The following is an 18,644-nucleotide window of genomic DNA, read 5'->3' as shown; positions in this document are numbered from 1 at the left end:
TGGGCTTAAATTGCAGTAGGGCAATTTAGGTTGGACATTAGGAAAAACTTCCTAACTGTCAGAGTGGTTAAGCACTGGAATAAATTGCCTAGGGATTTTTAAGAGCAGGTTAGACAAATACCTGTCAGGGATGGTCTAGATAATACTTAGTCCTGCCTTGAGTGTAGGGGATGTTGGTATATGTAAATACAGACCTGGGAAACAGCTGGTGTGCAGACATGGTATTAGGGAGTAGAGGCACAGGCAGGCACCGCTTCTACGCTTAATAGATAAAGTGCAGGCACTGTTTCTGCATTTGATAGATAAAGTGCTACCCCTCTCCCTTCCCTTCTGCTTGTTAAGGATTGATAAGCGTTGCAACTGCATAAGGAATGTGGGAATCTAAAGGATACTCTTTGTGTAAAGCAGTGTTATCTCCCCCTCCCTTCCTTTCCCAGCTCCCTAAACAAGCTCGAGGTCATGGCCCTTTCCTCCCTTCCCAGCAAACTGCTGATTAAGGGAATTTGTGGCTGCAATTATTGCAAAGAAATGCGTCTTCAAAGTAAAAATGTCTGTAGAATATGCTTAATGCTGTAAATGGTAAACAGGGGCGGGAATAATTATATTCATTGTATGGGTGTTCATATTACTCAATAAGGGTTTTTGGGGTGTTGTAGTAAATGTAGGTATTTACATACTAACTTAGATAAAAAGAGTGTGCTGTAACTAACTCAGTGCTTACTCAACAATTGGGTCGAGGGGAACAAGTACTGCAATAAAGAAGCCCGTCTACTCAATCCGCCTCTGGGTCAGTCTGCTCTTTCTCTAACAGGTAGGGTGACCAGACATCAAATATGAAAAATCGGGACGGGGGTGGGGGTAATAGGAGCCTATATAAGAAAAAGACCCAAAAATCGGGATATCTGGTCACCCTACTAACAGGGGACTTGACTAGAAGACCTCTCGAGGTCCCTTCCAGTCCTATGATACTATGACTTTCAGACTGGGGGTGGCAGAGAAAACATAGCAGGCCATATTAGCAAGACAAGACTACAAATCAAGAGAGAAGTTTTGCTGTATAAAACATGTTAGATTCCATTATGGCAATTATTTTAAGCAATATCCTTCATACAGCAACAAAGATGTTTTTTTCCCTCAAAAGTGTAGTATACCACACAGAAAATTCTAGTAGGTGTCATAAATCTAAATGACATGAAATGGTTTGGAGAACTGGACTTATTTTCATTGGAAAAGACAAGGTTTTGAGATAACCCCAATAGAAGCTTTAAATATTGCAAAAGCGACTTAATAGTGATAGCATGGCAATTGAGTCCACAGAAGTAAACAAGCACTAGCAAAGGAAAAGCACCCCAGAATCCTGAGAGCACTGAATCTGAGTAGTGATGTTGCTATATTCTCTTTCTAACTGTAGTTCATTACAAAACTAATGCATGGAACAACAACAACAAAACCTAATGCCTGCAAAAAAAATAAAACATCACTAATAGAATATCAGGGTTGGAAGGGACCCCAGGAGGTCATCTAGTCTAACCCCCTGCTCAAAGAAGGACCAATCCCCGGACAGATTTTTGCCCCAAATGGCCCCCTCAAGGATTGAACTCTCAACCCTGGGTTTAGCAGGCCAATGCTCAAACCACTGAGCTATCCCTCCCCCCTAACTTCTGCATATGTCATGAAGAGCTACTTTCCCTTGATATATTGGATTTATTTGTGACAAACAATGACTTGAAAAAGTAGTCTTGCTATACAAATCATCTGGGCTGCTAACCAGATTCCCATTGCTACTTGGTTGTTATCAGAAGCATCTCCCTATTCTGCCTCTGTTTAATTCCTGTACTTCTAGAAATTTTCATTTGATCAGAACTGAGACCCTTTGGTGGGTTCTGCTAAGGAAGGACTCAGAGTCCAAAAAATAAGAAGCTTATTTTAGATTAACTCTATTCTTGGTAGAAAACAGCAAGGCCTGGTCTACACTAACCCCCAAATTCGAACTAAGGTACGCAACTTCAGCTACGTGAATAACGTAGCTGAAGTCGACATACATTAGTTCGAACTTACCGCGGTTCAGACGTGGTCCACACGCGGCAGGCAGGCTCCCCGTCGATTCCGCGGTACTCCTCTCGCCGAGCTGGAGTACCGCAGTCGACGGCGAGCGCTTCCGGGATCGATTTATCGCGTCCAGACCAGACGCGATAAATCGAACCCGGAAGTTCGATTGCCAGCTGTCGAACTACCACGGTAGTGTAGACCTGGCCCAAGACTTTGCGCTGGTGAAACGTAGGAGTTTACATGGACTTGTTTGTCTGCAGCACTCAAATTCTGGCAAGAGAGCTGTATGGACAGAGTGAAAATGTGTCCGTGGGAAAACATGAAATCACTACACAGAGCTGTCAGCTCTACTGTCTCTAGAACAACACAGGCTGCAGGGTTCACTGGCATGCAAAGTGAAGGAAGCACACCAGGGCACAAGCCCTTTGTCATCCCCCACTCCACTAAGGAGCATGGAGTTGGCTATTGCAGTGAGGGATAGAGCACAGCTAAGACTCTCAGGCCTGGTCCACACTAACCCCCCCACTTCGGACTAAGGTACGCAAATTCAGCTACGTTAATAACGTAGCTGAATTCGAAGTACCTTAGTCCGAAGTTACCGCGGTCCAGACGCGGCAGGAAGGCTCCCCCGTCGATGCTGCGTACTCCGCTCGCCGAGCTGGAGTACCAGCGTCGAAGGCGAGCACTTCCGGGATCGATCCGGGGCACTTCCGGGATCGATCCGGGATCGATTTATCGCGTCTTAACCAGACGCGATAAATCGAACTCAGAAAATCGATTGCTTACATCCGGACCCGGATGTAAGTGAAGACGTACCCTCAGAAATATGATTATTTAAATTGTATCTCTTATGCAGCGTTTTCCTGCAGGGTTTCTATGAAGCCTGGGGTGGAACTTATTCTCTTATGGCAATCCCACAAGGGATAACAATGCCACTTGTACTCCTCCTGGAAGTGAATCTTCTCCCTGGCATGCAACTGACCACAGAGTCAGGGGCTGTTCTTTACTAACACCTGAGCTGGTAACTCTACTTGTTTAATCCAGTGTTTCTCCATTCCAAGATCTAAAATGTGTTACTTCTCTCACCTCTGTCCTTTTCTAGTAGTCATTAACAATTGTTTAGTCTAACCATTTTCTTGTGCATTTTGGGGTGACACAGTGTTTGAATACCCACTCTAAAACTACTGTTTTTTGGAATTCTTCATGTATAAGATTAACTGGTTCCTTGTCTGACTTTCTCTTTTGATAGATCCGGTTTTGTGAGAAAGTGTTGTATGTGTGACCAATAAGTATTGCTTCCAGTACTTGGAAGTTTATCTGTTTCAAGACACTTGAGTGATAGGCTTATCTAGGGAATATTTTCCAAATTATAGACTATCCCAGAGTTCATTTGGTATAGCTAGGTATTTGAGTCTCCCCTCTTGTTGATGCTATTGACTGCTGTCAGAGGGCCTGGTTCTCCAATGCTTTGCACTTTGAATAGTCAAGCACATTGTTATTATTTTTTATTATCATAGCACCCACGACCTCTAGTCATGGACCAGGACCCCATTTGCTCTGTACAAACACAGAGCAAAAAGACGGTCATCTGTTTAAAGTGGATGTGAAACACTACTCTTCTCATTGATTACAGTTTTACACTCTTTGCACATGTCTAAATGGCTAGCCAATGTTAAGGCAGTAAAGGATTAGGCCCAGATTTGTTTCACTATGTCCAGGAGTTTCTAGTTAAAACATATTTTTCTAGTCCTAAATGTCTTAGTTGAATTATTTTTAATCTCTTTTCTCTATGTGAAATGGGTTACTAGTTTTCATTCTTTCCATTTCTTCAAACATCACTGTAAATCCACTATTCTTAATTTCTCTTTGCTGGTTAACTTTTTTTTATTTCTATTTTAAATGCTGTCAGCACCTCAGTATGGTTTGTCTGACTGGATTTCAGTTCTTTTTTTCCCATTCCTAAACAGATTGTCAAGTAGCACGTGTTTGCACAAAATGTCTTTATCTATGCTATTTTGACACTGGTGTCTGACATTTATGTTCAGCAACATCAATCATCCACTGTTTTATCCAGTTATTCATTGTTTTGAGGTGATGTGATTATGATTTCATTGTCTCTGTAACCATGGTATCACTCTTTGGTTTAAAACAAACAAACAAACAAAAATTGATAACTGTGGTCCACAATCTATTTATTTCATTAAACTACATAAATGAATAAAATGTTGTTGTTACCTAAGAAAGGCACAAGTAAATGAGTGTTGAGATTGAGAAGAAATGTTTGTGTATAGACTACCACATTGTCCTGCGTTGGTATTGCTTGTGACCCAGGTTTGGAAGGATCAAATGATAACTTGACAGAATTTGTAATGCTCCAAAGACATTTTGGAGACCGTAGGCCAGATTCTAAATAGGGTAAAATAACTTAAATGTTGTTATACCAATTTATTGCAGCTGAGGATCAGGCCTTATTCATTTAGTATTGTCTTTAAGTATTCCTTTAAATCTTTCATTTGTATCTGCATAATTTTTCCATCCCAATTGCATGCATTGGGGGAAGGGGTTAATTAGTTTGGAGTATGGCTGTTGTGATAGGTTTGGTGTGAGCTTTCCCATAACTCTCTTTTCTGTTTTTAAGTGTAGCCATTTCCAGAGCAGGTGGCCTCAGGTCTTATTTCAAAACGTAGCATTAATAAGCTTCCCGGATGTGGGTATTTCATTTTTCCCCACCCCCCACTGAATTGAAGCTTCATCTGTTTTTTTCTCTCTCTGAGACTTGTTCTAGGGTGTGATCTTATACTGATTCATCTTGCCAGGTACAAGCAAGTCACAGCAACGTGTCATCACTTCTCTGTCATTATGTAGCTGGCTGGCACTCTATGCCGTATTTACTGTAAACCTTGCATGCATTTTCTGTGTTGAAATATTGATAACTAAATTTTGGAGCTGTGTGAAATATTATGATTTTATTTTTGTCAATTTGCAGAAATATTTGACAAATTGGAGCAACCTGAAATTGTTGACACATCATGCCATGTGTACTGTATATCATTTGGATTAGGGTAACTGAGTATTGTGTAGAAATGCTTAAAATTTAGAGCTGTATTTGTTGGTCACATAAAACACACAGAATTAATCAGGGAACCAGAACTAGCTAAACCTACTCCATTAAGTCTTAAAAATTAGTAGCAGCTACTCAGAGGGAAAAGATGTATTTTGAGCCGTTCAGAAAACAGTATCTGTGATGACCCTTGCTGTAGTGTATGACAAGAGTGTTCTGTGTTCCCACTGAAATCTACCCAAAACTCATGGTGGGGCAGGGGGGCAGTAGCCATCCTTGGCAGCTCCCTGAAACACCAAATGGGACAGCAATCATGCCACCAGAACTGTTAGAATGAGTAGCAGGATATTGGTCTTCCCCACCAAAATACATCAGTACAAGTGATTGGGGTTTTCTGGGTTTCTGCCATAGGGCTGTTTCATTGGGGAGCGTTTGGATAAAAACAGACCCCCACATGTCTTGGTAAGAGAGTTTAGCTAATCATATTAACTCTTGTACTTTTTGTGGTTTCCATATCACTGGACTGATAACTTTGTTGTGAGGAGACCTGTTTCCTGGGTGTGTTTACAGTAAACTTTTAATACTGGAAATTGCATTTAAAAAAAAATCATTAGTTATAGTGTACAGGTCATAAGAACCAGTAATGCTTTGAATATGCTATGGGATCTTGAATAGGATTGCTCAGACTTGCTTCCCTGATTCCAACTACTTTAACTTACAGTTTAAAGACCATGTCATTTTAACTAGCTCTCTTTGTGGAAGCCTTCCTGCAAATCTGTGGATTGTAGGGGAAGAAAAGGAAGAGGTCCATGACTAGGACTCCTATGTTCTATGGTAATACAAATAAAGTGCTGCCACTCCTCCCCTTTATATTCAATAGAGCGGTATTTAGGGCACTCACCTGGCTAGATCTGAGTCCCTGCTCTAGAGCAGAAACTTGAACACAGATCTTTTCCAACACCCTGCCAGGTGAATATCCTAACTACCAGCCTATTGTGTACTCTGGGGTGGGTCTGTGTCTCTCTCCTGTTGAAGCTTTACCATGTTGTATAAAATTACTTGAAAAGTCATTGGTGCAGGGACTGGAATCTAGGTGTTCCCTGCCCTCTCCCCACTGAGTGCTCTAACTACTGGACTATAGAGTCAGTCACACTGTAGTCCAATGGATAGTTAGGTATCTTATACAAAGGGGAACAGTTTCAACAGGACCAATTCCTACCCCAGAATATAGCCCAGTGGATAGGACATTCAACTGGGAGGGAAGGGAGACCTGCAGTCAAGTTCCTGCTCCAGAGTGGCTATTCAAACTCATGTCTTCCACCTCCACACAGAATGGCCTAACCACTGCTCTTTGTTTGGTGAATGATGTCTGAATCCCCTGGTCAAAGTAAAAAGTTTTTTTTTCATTTTCGTCTATTTTGATAATGTCAAAATGAACCAATTCAACATTTCCAAAATTATTTTTGTTTCAACCAAAACAACTTACCAAAATCAACAGGAATTCAGTCGATGTTTCAGTCGATCCAAATGTGTTTATTTTTGCAAATATATATATATTTAGAATTTCCTTCCCGCTCTAATGAGTAGGAAAATAAATGACTAAGGGAGCAATTGAAGAGCCAGGTTCATAGGTGTCTAACAATATTAATTATGTGGAAATATAGTGATGCATTAACATGAGAACAGTGTAATCAAACATGCAAGCAGGAGCTTGCGAGCAGGACAACTGAAACAAAGAAATGGGGGGGCGGGCGGTGAGGGGAATGGAGGATTAATATAATCCAATAAATCCCCTATCAATAGCACTTCAAATATGTCAATCTATCATTATCACAATAGCGTACAGGCAAAGCAATTCCTTCTTTGCAACATGCCCAGAGACTAGTTACAATCAAGGGAGTATAGGAGATTGTGTTACATACATATAACCCCTTCTTATATAAAAAGGACTACATACACACAGAACAAAGAAACATTCTCTATTGTCCTAAGTGAGCCCAGTTTCCTGGATCCCTACTCTTAGGGCTGGTCCACACTACCCGCCTGATTCGGCGGGTAGAGATCGATCTTCTGGGATCGATTTATCGCGTCTCATCTGGACGCGATAGATCGATCCCAGAAGCGCTCCCCCGTCGACTGCGGAACTCCTGCTCGCCGAGAGGAGGAAGCGCTGTCGATGGGGGAGCCTGCCTGCGCTGTGTGGACCCGCAGTAAGTAAATTTAGTTCGATCTAGGAAACATCGACTTCAGCTACGCTATTCTCGTAGCTGAAGTTGCGTTTCCTAGATCGATCCCCCGCCCCGGTGTGGACCTGCCCTTAGTGTAGTCCAAAAAGGGCTATTACATTTCAAAAATGCAAGTTCCACTCTCAACATGTCAATTTTTTCATAACTATATTCCCAATTTTCTGGAACCAGATGCTTATTTTAATTGGTATGTAGACTTCCAATTAGCTGCCAGAAACATAAATTTGGTAGGTGTCAGGATAATGAAAACTATGTCTTGATCTGTGAATTGAATTCCAAATAGGTTAATTTGCCCGTACTTAAAAGGCTATGTACATAACTGGTAAGTATGCCACGTCCACCAAATATGTAGGAATGTTTCTGCAGCATTGCTACACAAGCGAAAAAGCAGATAGTTTTGCAAGGCCGGCTCTAACTTTTTTTCTGCCCCAAGCAAAAAAAAAAAAAAAAAAAGAGCACCGCCTGGCCGTAACACCACCCCAACCCCGAGCGCCGCGCCGCCCAGCCGAAACACCCCCCCGAGCGCCGTGCCACTGAAATACCCCCCGAGCACCGTGCCGCCGAAACACCCCCCCGAGTGCCGTGCCGCCGAAACACCCCCCCCGAGCACCGCACCACGCCACCGAAACAAAAACAACCCACCCCCCCGAGCGCCGCCCAGCCGAACCAAAAACAACAACAAAAAAACCCTTGAGCGCCGCCCCGCCGAACCAAAACAAAAAACCATGAGTGCCCCCCGCCACCCCAAGATTGGCCGCCCCTTACAAGGTGCCGCCCCAAGCACGTGCTTGGTCGGCTGGTGCCTGGAGCCGGCCCTGTAGTTTTGACATGAGCTGTGTGCATTAGAGAAGCTTATACTGACTTCAATTTGTGCTGAGAAGATTTTACAGATTGAAAAGCAACACTGAAGATTGATTGAGATGTGGATGTTGAAATCACTGCTTCAAGGCTGTAGGTTCAGAATATATTTCTGCTATACAGAAATCTCCACTGTTTTGATTAATCTGAGTGCAAATATAGTCTTACATATATATTCAATACCATTTTTATTCACTGACTCAAGGTATACAGAAGAGTTACTGTCTATTTTGCATGGTAACATGATTGTTCTGAAGTACTTTAAGAATTTTTCATACAATACTTCTTGTTGGGATGTTTGTACTTTGACCTAGCCATGGGCCTTATTCATGTTGAATAGTAATTTACACCATGAATATTCCCACTTTAGTCAAGTAGAGCTCTATTGAGTGTGAGTAAGAGTATCAAGGGGGGGGGGGGGAAGGGAAGAAAATCCATTCACTTCTATTTGTTGCTCAAAGAGGGATTTAGACATCCAAGTCTGAAGTCTTTAGGTCTCTTTTGCTTGTTCTACTTCAGAGCGGCACTGATCACAACAGTATTCCTAAAATGGAGTCTGAGTTCACACATGCTGAATTTGCTCCATTTACTGATAATTTTCAGTTTTGATTTCAATGGAATTTGGAATTCCTACTCACTCTTGAAAATCCCACTAGGTGCTTATCTGCATCACTACCTGCCTAAATACCTTTTAAAAATCTTGGTATCTTGCTGTTAATTGATGTATCTCGTTAGACTGACCTAACACTTGGTAAAGCACCCCCATCCATTCGTGTATTTATACCTGCTCCTGTATTTTTTACTTCATACATCTGATGAAGTGGGTTCTAGCCCACGAAAGCTTATGCCCAAATAAATTTGTTAGTCTCTAAGGTACCACAAGGACTCCTCGGTTTTTTTGCTGATACAGACTAACATGGCTACCACTGAAAGCTTTTAAAAATCTGTTTGCAGTGGTGGTGTAGCAGTGTTGGTCCCAGGATATTAGAGAGACAAAGTGGATGACCACTTTGGACCAACTTCTGTTGATGAAAGAGACAAGCTTTTGAGCTACACTGAGCTCTTCTCCAGGTCTGGGAAAGGTACTCAGAATGTCACAGCTAAATATAAAGTGGAACAGATTGTTTAGCATGAGGACGCTAACACATATTCTAAGGGACCACTTCATTTTAAATGTGTCTGTTATGTTAAACAATCTGTTCCACCTTGTATTTTGCTGTGACTCTCTGAGCTCTTCAAGTCTTGGAAAATTACTCAGTGTAGCTTGAACGCTTGTCTCTTTCACCAACAGAAGTTAGTCCAATAAAAAGTTATTACCTCAACCACCTTGTCTCTCTCTTTAAAAATCTGTCCACTTACCCCTTCTCCGTATAATGCAAGGGTGAAAATAATCTTTTATCTGCACCAAGCCCTGCACCCACCTGAACTGTACTTAAGTACTTAGGGTAAAATCCATCCCCCCCACCTGCATAAAGCCACTGTAATCTGGCTCTATATGGGTAGAGGGCAAAAGGTAGTAACATCAACAATGCTAACACATGAGGCCAGAGTGTGTAGTTGCCTTCCTCACAGTTAAGGGATACACATCAGATTTTATTTCATTCAGGCTGTTGCATGGGGTTTGGGAATGACTGGATGAATATAAAGGTAAATGTCATAGCCCTGCCCATTGTGGCTTTCTGTGATGGCCTAAGCAGGTCTGGTTTGGAGACTCTTTCCACAACATGTATGGACTGCATCTTACGTAGATCTTCTGGCCACAGTTTCCTCCTGCAATTAGGGTGACCAGATAGCAAGTGTGAAAAATCGGGGTGGGGGGTAATAGGTGCCTATATAAGAAAAAGCCCTGAATATTGGGACTGCCCCAATAAAATCAGGACATCTGGTCACCCTACCTGCAATCATCCTAGGTAGTGGGGGGAATCTTGCACTGGCCCTCCATCTCCTGGTTGAATTTGAGCTTTCATACAGGCTGTAAATAAGTTATGGATACAGCATGATGGAAGCGCTTTGCATGGGGTGAATTTCTCCCCAGTGCATATTTGCTGTTAGTTAATTTTAAAAGCAAGGAAAAGATCACGGTTAGTTTTAAATGTGACAATCTGAGTGAAAAATCATCTAGGCCCCATTCAGCAAAGCAGTTAATGTGCTTTGGTGAATGTGGATAGCCAGCTGAAGGAAAAAAAGATTACAAGGCAACTAAAATTTGTTTGTATCTGAAATACCATGTTCAGAAATGCCTTAGAAGCCGGGATGCCCTTTCAGCTGGTCACCTTTCTAAATTATTTTTGCAACCTAGATAGAGTTTGAAATTAATTTAAGAAGATTTTGATAAAATAAAACAGTTTGGAAGCCCACATGCCTCTGGAACTTTTCTTCTCATTTAGAAAGCTATGTGATGACCCATCCAAATACACTGACATGTCAGATCCATGGAAACTAGTCCATCTGAAGACATTGCAAAAATAAAACCCAGTCAATAAATAGTTGTCCCCAACAAAATGAAAAAGAAAATAAACCAAAACACTAAATTGCTAATGTCTTTTGAGAATTCATTATGGAAATTCTGTTAAAAACAGAATCTGCTAATCTCCTATGGATGAAATCTTGGCCCAATTGAAGTCAGTGGAACTCCTGTTATTGACTCTAATGGGACCAAGATTTCATCTCCTATATTTAACAAATGCATGTAACAGAAATTAATCAAAACTGCTTACTTGATCTTTGGTTTTTGATGAAAAATAGCTTCAGTCTCTCTTTAAATGTATTTTCGTTCATATAAAATTCAACTTGTACCCTGAAACAGAAAATAGAGTATTAGAATTAAACAGTCAATCTATTAAATGATTATATATATGTACATTTGCACCACAAAATATCAGCATTTTCATGTGATTCCTTTTAACATCTCTTCTTAGCATAAAATTAGAGGAACATATTAAGAATTTTAAGTAAAATGCACATTTAAGCACTTGGAACATATTGATTAGCATAATTAGAAGTTAAATGCTAAAAAGACCTTATGTCATCTCATCTATCCTCTGTAAATGCAGGATTTGTTCCCTACACTACTCAGCATAGTGTTTGGCCTGTTAGTGCTTTTAAAATCATAAGCACTAGAGTTTAATACTTCCCTTGAAAGACTATTCTGCAGTCTGAAAAATCTCTGTCAGGAAGTCTTCCCTAATATTTAATATAAACTTCTTTTTTTCTTAGTTTAATTCCATTACTGTTGTTTACTATTACTGCTTTCAATAATTCCTTCTCATTTCTTTCTCGGTGTTTACATCTTTCAATTATCTTATAGGGGGTACCTCATCCCCACCCTGTCCCCTCTAAACCATGATTTGAGCTGCTTACAGAGTCCTTCCCCTGTTTGCGGCACTTAAGGGATTTTTTAAAAAAGGCCCTTTTCCCTCTCCTTCCCCTGGGAGAGGGAGAATCAGAGTAAAAGTAAAAGGCAAAGGTGGTCAGTCTCTTAGGCAGTCTTTCGGTCTCTCCTTTGGAGTTTGGCTTATCTGCAGGTATTCTGTCCTTAATCAGGGGTTGGGTCTGCGTCCAGCCCCTCCTTTTGGTCACCCCTGCTTTATACCTGGTTCATGCAGTCTCAGGGGCTGTAAGTTCTGCAGTTGTCTTCCTCTTGGTGGTCTGTCTACGTGGCCAGTGGTCTCTCAGGTATAGCAATTTTCTCCCTAGTCACCACCACTTCCTGTGGAAGGCTTTCCCTTTTTAAGCTTCCTCCCTCCAGGCAGATCAAGTCTCACAGGTGTATCTCATTAGTGCTGGCTGAGCCCAGAAGGGCTCATATGCTGCCGCCTCTCTGAGACTGAGGAAATTACCCCTCACAACCTCACCCCTGCAGTCTTGGCATAGGTAATCTCCATCTCTGATTTTCCAGGAAAAGAAACTGGCATTAACACGGTCCTTTCTTGTCTGGAGTTGCACTCTGAAACTACGGGGTTGTAGCACAAAGTACCATCGCATTATACATGGATTCACGTCTTTCATGGTATGGAGCCAGTAGAGGGGATCATGATCTGTGATCAAGGAGAAGGGGCTACCTAGCAGGTAATACCTGAGAGAATCTGTGGCCCATTCGATCCCTAGTGCCTCCTTTTCAGTAATTGAGTAGGCCTTTTCTCTAAGGAATACCTTCCTAGTCAAGTATATGATTGGTGGTGGTCTTCTTCAGTGTCTTCTGAGAGCATGGCACTTAGGCAGACATGTGAGGCATCTATGTGCAGTATGAATTCACAAGAAAAATCAGGGCCGAAGGGCACAGGTGCCCGGCATAGTTGTGCTTTCAGTTCATTAAAAGCTTCCTCCCTGTTTCAATCCCACCAGATCTTCCTTGGGTGGTTTACCTTTAATTAGGTCTTTAAGGCAGGCTGAGATTGAGGTAAAACTGAGGATAAACCTCCAGTAATAAATTGCCAGGCTGATAAAATACCTCATTTGCCTCTTCTTCCAGGGAATTGGGCATGGGATTAGGGTCTGTGCCTTGTCAATCACTAGTTTCATGAGGCTGCACCCTACGTGGTACCCCAAATTGGGTACCTCAGTCATGGCTAGTTACATGTTGTGGGGCTGGTCCTAAGAACTGCGTCTTGAAGGGTCTGCAGATGGTCTCCCCAGGTAGGACTATGAACAACAGTGTTATCTGTATAGGCCTCAGCATTCTGATGGTGCCACCTTTTTAGTAACCCTGGGGAAAGCATGCCAGTTGCTTAGTTGGGGGACTAGGGAGAGATTACATTGCTTTTTAATAACAAAGTGCTTATCTTCATTTCTGCTGTTACATTTTTAACAGGAGACATTTATTACTTGGTTGCTGTTATGCAAAATATACAATCTTCAGTGAGTTTTTTCAGGTAAGTAAATAAAGCAACATAAGCTATTAGATGAGGTACTTCCATTTAAAAAGGAACACTGTGTTACTGATCTCTTGACATGGTTTAAACTAATCTCACATCTTTTTGGAAAGAAAATTACAGTAGTCACTTACCATGAAACAATATATGCTAAAAGTAAGCAGTGATATAACAATGAGGAAAGAGAATGTGGAGGTTAATCACTTTCCTATCAACTGGCATTGAGTCTCTCTGATAGCCTGCCAGCAGCTGTCTACTTCTCCTTCCCTTTCCTTAGCAACCACTGCTTACAAGCAGATTGGGATTCCACAGTGTGGTGGTTTCCATGGCAAAATGGATTACAAATGCAGCTCACTTGTACATTCTACTCCCTCTTTTTTTAACTGAAGTGAAAACTACAAGTGAGTTCTACATATGCATAAGCTGTAGTAAATGTAATAGCTAGCTAGCTAGATAGATAGATAGAGATATTATACTTATACAATGCATCTAATACTCTGTTAACTTTGACTTAAGCCTACAGCAGAAAGAACAGTAGCACAGACTTCCAGAGAGAGAGAGCCTTTGGTCTGGCATTCACTAGATTATATAAAATAATTTTAAGTCAGAATGAATGGTTTGGGGAGAAGCCCATTTGTGTCATTTAGGGCAGAAACATTAGGGTGGAGTTTCATCCTTAGCTCTGCATTTCTTGTCTCTTCAGAATTTGAGGAGAGAACTGTCTGCTTAAATTTGTGTGCCATTCTTCTTATCTCATATTAAGAGATACTAATATTACATGTTAGTGCTTAATATATCACTTTAATTCTGAGAAGTACAACTGGAGAATGAATGGTTGGAGGTAAGGAACGTGAGCAACCATCTACAATATTGAAATACTTAATATTAGAGAGAGGATCTACAGCTTTAGTCCATGCCCATTACAATCACTACAGTCTCTCCTGAGTTTACTCTTTCTTGCCTGGTATTATCTGCTTTAGTTAACATAGATCAGATGGTAAATACCTGCCATAAGAAATACATACTTTTCCGGAAGAGCACATCAGAAAACAAGAATGACCCAGTCTTGCAATTCATGCTGGCATATTGTTCTACACTATCAAAGGAAGTATAGCACCTTCTAAATCACCAACAGAACTTTTTTAGCACCTGGCTTTTCTCCAGAAATCTTCCATTCAAGCACTGGTCAGACTGAACCTGCTTAGCATAAGAAGCCTGATTATTACAGGAGCCATTGCTATTCATTTTATGGCTGTTTGTCTTTTTAAAATGAGAATCAAATCGCTTAGTTAATATTTTTTTCTTTGACATAGTGCATAATGGAGTTTATTGTAGATGTTAATAGTCTCAGATTATTAAGTATAGTTGCTAAGGGAGTTTTAAATGAATGAGTGAGGCTCATATGGTGCATTTTTGTAAATCCTGCACATTTATATAGCAGTAGAACATTTTTCTAAGACTTGGTTGTGTCTGGTGGTCTGACTTTATCAAAAATGAATATATTCAGACCAAATGGTGATAACATAATGTGTACACACAACTTATAAACCTACTGACCTCTGGAATGTATCTTTTCTGTTCTATACTCCCAAGTAAATAATACCAGCCAATTTTTAATCTCTCGCTTTTTTCTGTTCTTGATAGAGAGTGAGGAAAAAATCATAGTTCTTTGCTCTCCTTATCAGAAAGTAATCTAAGGAGATGGTAGAGTGCTATTTCTTTTGGTTAGAGATGGATTAATTCCAAGGCCAGAAGGGACCATGGTGATCATCCAGTCTAACCTCCTGTATAACACGGGTAGCAGGATTTTCCCAAAGCATATCTTTTAGAAAAACAACCAATCTTGATTTTAAAAATTAGACAAATTCAGACTGGGATGTCTTCAGCTTCCAGCCATTGGCTCGTTTTATACCTTTCTCTACTAGATTGAAGAGCCCATTATCAAATACTTGTTCCAGATGTAGGTTCTTACAGACCATTCAAGCTATCCCTTAACTTTCTATTTATTAAGCTAAATAGATAGAATCAAGGGGCTCAATAACTAAAAGGCATGCTTTCTAATCATTCTTGTGGCTCTTCTCTGAACCCTCATTTCAACCTTCTCCTTGGGTTGTGGACATCAGAACTGGACACAGTATTTCAGCAGCAGTTGCACCCGTGCCAAATACAGAGATAAAATAACCTCTGTACTCCTACTCAAGATTCCCCAGTTTATGCATCCAAGGATCTCATTTGCCCTTTTGGTCATTGCATCGCACTAGGAGCTCATGTTTAGGTGATTATCCGCCCCAAGCCCTAAGTCTGTTTTACAGGCATGTAAAGTATGTAAAAGAAGAGCCAATTAAGATGCCATTCAATTAATCTCTCCTATTGCTACCTATGTCACAGAGCTCAAATGCTCCATGGAAACCCTGGCTTTGTAAATTCAAGAACAGGTCTTATTTAGTATGACTTTTGATCCAATCTCCTATTTTCCCAGATTCGTGATTACAGAATCATAGCACTGGAAGGGACCTCAAGAGGTCATCTAGGCAAGTCCCCTGCACTCATGGCAGGACTAAGTATTATCTAGACCATGTCTGACAGGTGTTTGTCTAACTGCTCTTTAAAATCTCCACTGATGGAGATTCCACAACCTCCCTAGGCACTCTGATTGACACTCTTCCCACATAAACAAATTAAGTTCTTGCTTTTCTCAGGACACCACACAGTGTGCTATCGAATAGCTCTCCTGTTAGTAGAATCCTTCAAAAGAGTAGAAGATTTTTAAGTGCAACCAAAGTACAAGTATACATTGCACTCTACTAACTGATTCAGAATGTAATTCAAGCTGCCCATTTAACACGAGGTAAAGAAAAGTATAGTGGAAAAGTACCCATTTAAAGGTACTCTGTACTTCACTCTGAGGAGACTAGTGTAACGGTTCCTTCAATTGACTATAAATCTGTAGTGCAAATCTGTCTGCAGTAGAAATTCCAGCTGTGTAACTGTAGTCACCTGAAATTTGCTAATGAAAATGTCTATAAACCACCTGTCCATAACTATTTAGAATGGCATTCTGCGGGTACAATCACACTTTACCTTGCCAGAACAGGAAATCTATAAATTCTCTCTCCTCTGTTTAAAGCAACAGCTTTGGGTTAAAGTGATCCTTTCATAATTAATAATATCAGCAGTAATTCTCTAAACATGCACAATGAGAGTTTGAATGTGAACAGCTGTAGCCCAATTACCATTTCCTGACCTTGGGTTCGATTCTACAATTGAAGTCAGGATGGAGATCAATTATATTCTTTTAAATTTTATTTAAGCTGCACCTATGAAAGGAGAGCCTACACACCTTATTTTGTGCACATATGAGAGTAGCCTCCCCTGTTCAGGAGAACTGGACAAAATATTCCCCCTGTTTTTAATTATTTAACCTTTTAAAAAAAATTATGAAGCTTATTTGTTTTTGGAGCCTTTTGTAAACTGTTAAGTGTTTTTGCTTGACATTTTCTTTACTGTTAGGATTGCAAAAATGTTGTGACTAATATTTAAAATGTCATAAGAATGGCTATACTGGGTCAGACCAAAGATCCATCTAGCCCAGTATCCTGTCTTCTGACTGGCCAATACCAGGTGCTTCAGAGGGAATGAACGGAACAGGTAATCATCAAGTGATCCATTCCCTATCACCCATTCCCAGCTTCTAGCAAACAGAGGCTAGGGACACCATCCCTGCTCATCCTGGCTAATATCCTATCCTCCATGAACTTATCTTGTTCTTTTTTGAATCCTGTTATAGTCTTGGCCTTCACAACATAATCTGGTAAAGAGTTCCACAGTTTGATTGTGTGTTATGTGAAGTCCTTTCATTTGTTTTAAACCTGCTGCCTATTAATTTCATTTGGTGACCCCTAGTTCTTGTGTTACGAGAAGAAGAAAATAACACTTCCTTTTTTCCTTTCTCCACACTATTCATGATTTTATAGACCTCTATCATATCCCCCTTAGTCATCTCTTTTCCTAGCTGAAAAGTCCCAGTCTAATTTATTTCTCCTCATAGGGAAGCTGTTCCATACCCCAAATCATTTTGTTGCCCTTTTCTGTACCTTTTCCAATTCCAATATATCTTCAAAGATGAAGTGTACCATGGATTTAGATAAAGGCAATATGATATTTTCCGTCTTATTATCTATCCCTTTCCTAATGATTTCCAACATTCTGTTCACTTTTTTGACTGCCGCTGCACATTGAGTGGATGATTTCAGAGAACTCTCCACAATGACTCCAAGATATCTTTCTTGGGTGGTAACAGCTAATTTAGAACACATCATATAGGTATAGTTGGGATTATGTTTTCCAATGTACATTACTTTGCATTTATCAACATTGAATTTCATCTGCCATTTTGTTGCCCAGTCACCCAGTTTAGTGAGATCCCTTTGTAACTCTTCATGGTCTGTTTTGGACTTAACTATCTTGAGTAGTTTTGTATCATCTGCAAATTTTGCCACCTCACTGTTTACCCCTTTTTCCAGATCATTTTATGAATATGTTTAACAGTACTGCTCCCAGTACAAACTTCTGGGGGACACCACTATATACTTCTCTCAATTCTGAAAACTGACCATTTATTCCTACCTTTTGTTTCCTATCATTGAACTAGTTACTGATCCATGAGCCGACCTTCCTTCTTATCTATGACAGTTTACTTTGCTAAAAAGCCTTTGGTGAGGGACGTTGGCAAAGACTTTCTAAAAATATAAGTATGCTATAACCACTGAATTACCCTTGTCCACATGCTTGTTGACCCTCTCAAAGAATTCTAGTAGATTGATGAGGCATGATATCCCTTTACAAAAGCCATGTTGACTCATCCCCAAGAAATCATGTTCACGTATGTGTCTGAATTTTGTCCTTTACTATAGTTTCAACCAGTTTGCACAGTACTGAGGTTAGGCTTACGGGCCTGTAATTGCCGGGATCACCTTTGGAGCCTTTTTTAAAAATTGGTGTCACATTAGCTATCTTCCAGTCATCAGGTACAGAAGCTGATTTAATGATAGGTTACATGCCACAGTTAGAAGTTCTACAATTTCACATTTGAGTTCTTTCAGAACTCTTGGGTGAATACCATCTGGTCCTGGTGACTTATTATTGGTTAGTTTATCAATTTGTTCCAAAGCCTCCTCTAATGACACCTCAATCTGGGACAGGCCCTCAGATTTGTGGATCAGGTTTGGACATCGCCCTCACATCTTCAACCATAAAGACTGATGCCAAGATTTCATTTAGTTTCTCCGCAATGGCCTTATCATCCTTGAGTGCTCTTTTTTTTTTTTTACACTTCACTTGCCAGAGTTTATGCTCCTTTCTATTTTCCTCAATAGGATTTAACTTCCACTTTTTAAAGGATGCCTTTTTGCATCTCACTGCTTCTTTTACTTGTCAGTCTAGTTGGATTGCATGGTATAGTTTTCTTGTTCTCTTGTTCTCTGGTTGAGCCTGTTTTATGGTGACAAAGGGAAAGGAGAATCGATTTTGCATGCTTTCTCAACCAATCAGAAAGCTGCT

General features: G+C 40.5%; 1 protein-coding gene across 4 annotated transcripts in view; it reads right to left on the bottom strand.

Annotated features, from left to right (window-relative positions):
- The window catches only part of KCNT2 (potassium sodium-activated channel subfamily T member 2), a 293,338-nt gene that overhangs the window by 216,293 nt on the left and 58,401 nt on the right, over nt 1-18,644 (bottom strand). For all 4 annotated transcript variants that reach the window (XM_065409271.1, XM_065409272.1, XM_065409273.1 and 1 more), the window contains exon 2: nt 10,932-11,011. In XM_065409271.1, coding sequence (XP_065265343.1) covers nt 10,932-11,011 — 80 coding nt within the window. The remainder of the gene's footprint in view (nt 1-10,931; nt 11,012-18,644) is intronic.

This window comes from Emys orbicularis, chromosome 8, assembly GCF_028017835.1.
Source record: "Emys orbicularis isolate rEmyOrb1 chromosome 8, rEmyOrb1.hap1, whole genome shotgun sequence".
Classification (NCBI taxonomy): domain Eukaryota; kingdom Metazoa; phylum Chordata; order Testudines; family Emydidae; genus Emys; species Emys orbicularis.
Note: the sequence above shows the minus strand (reverse complement) of the source record. Positions and strands in the feature narration are given on the sequence as shown.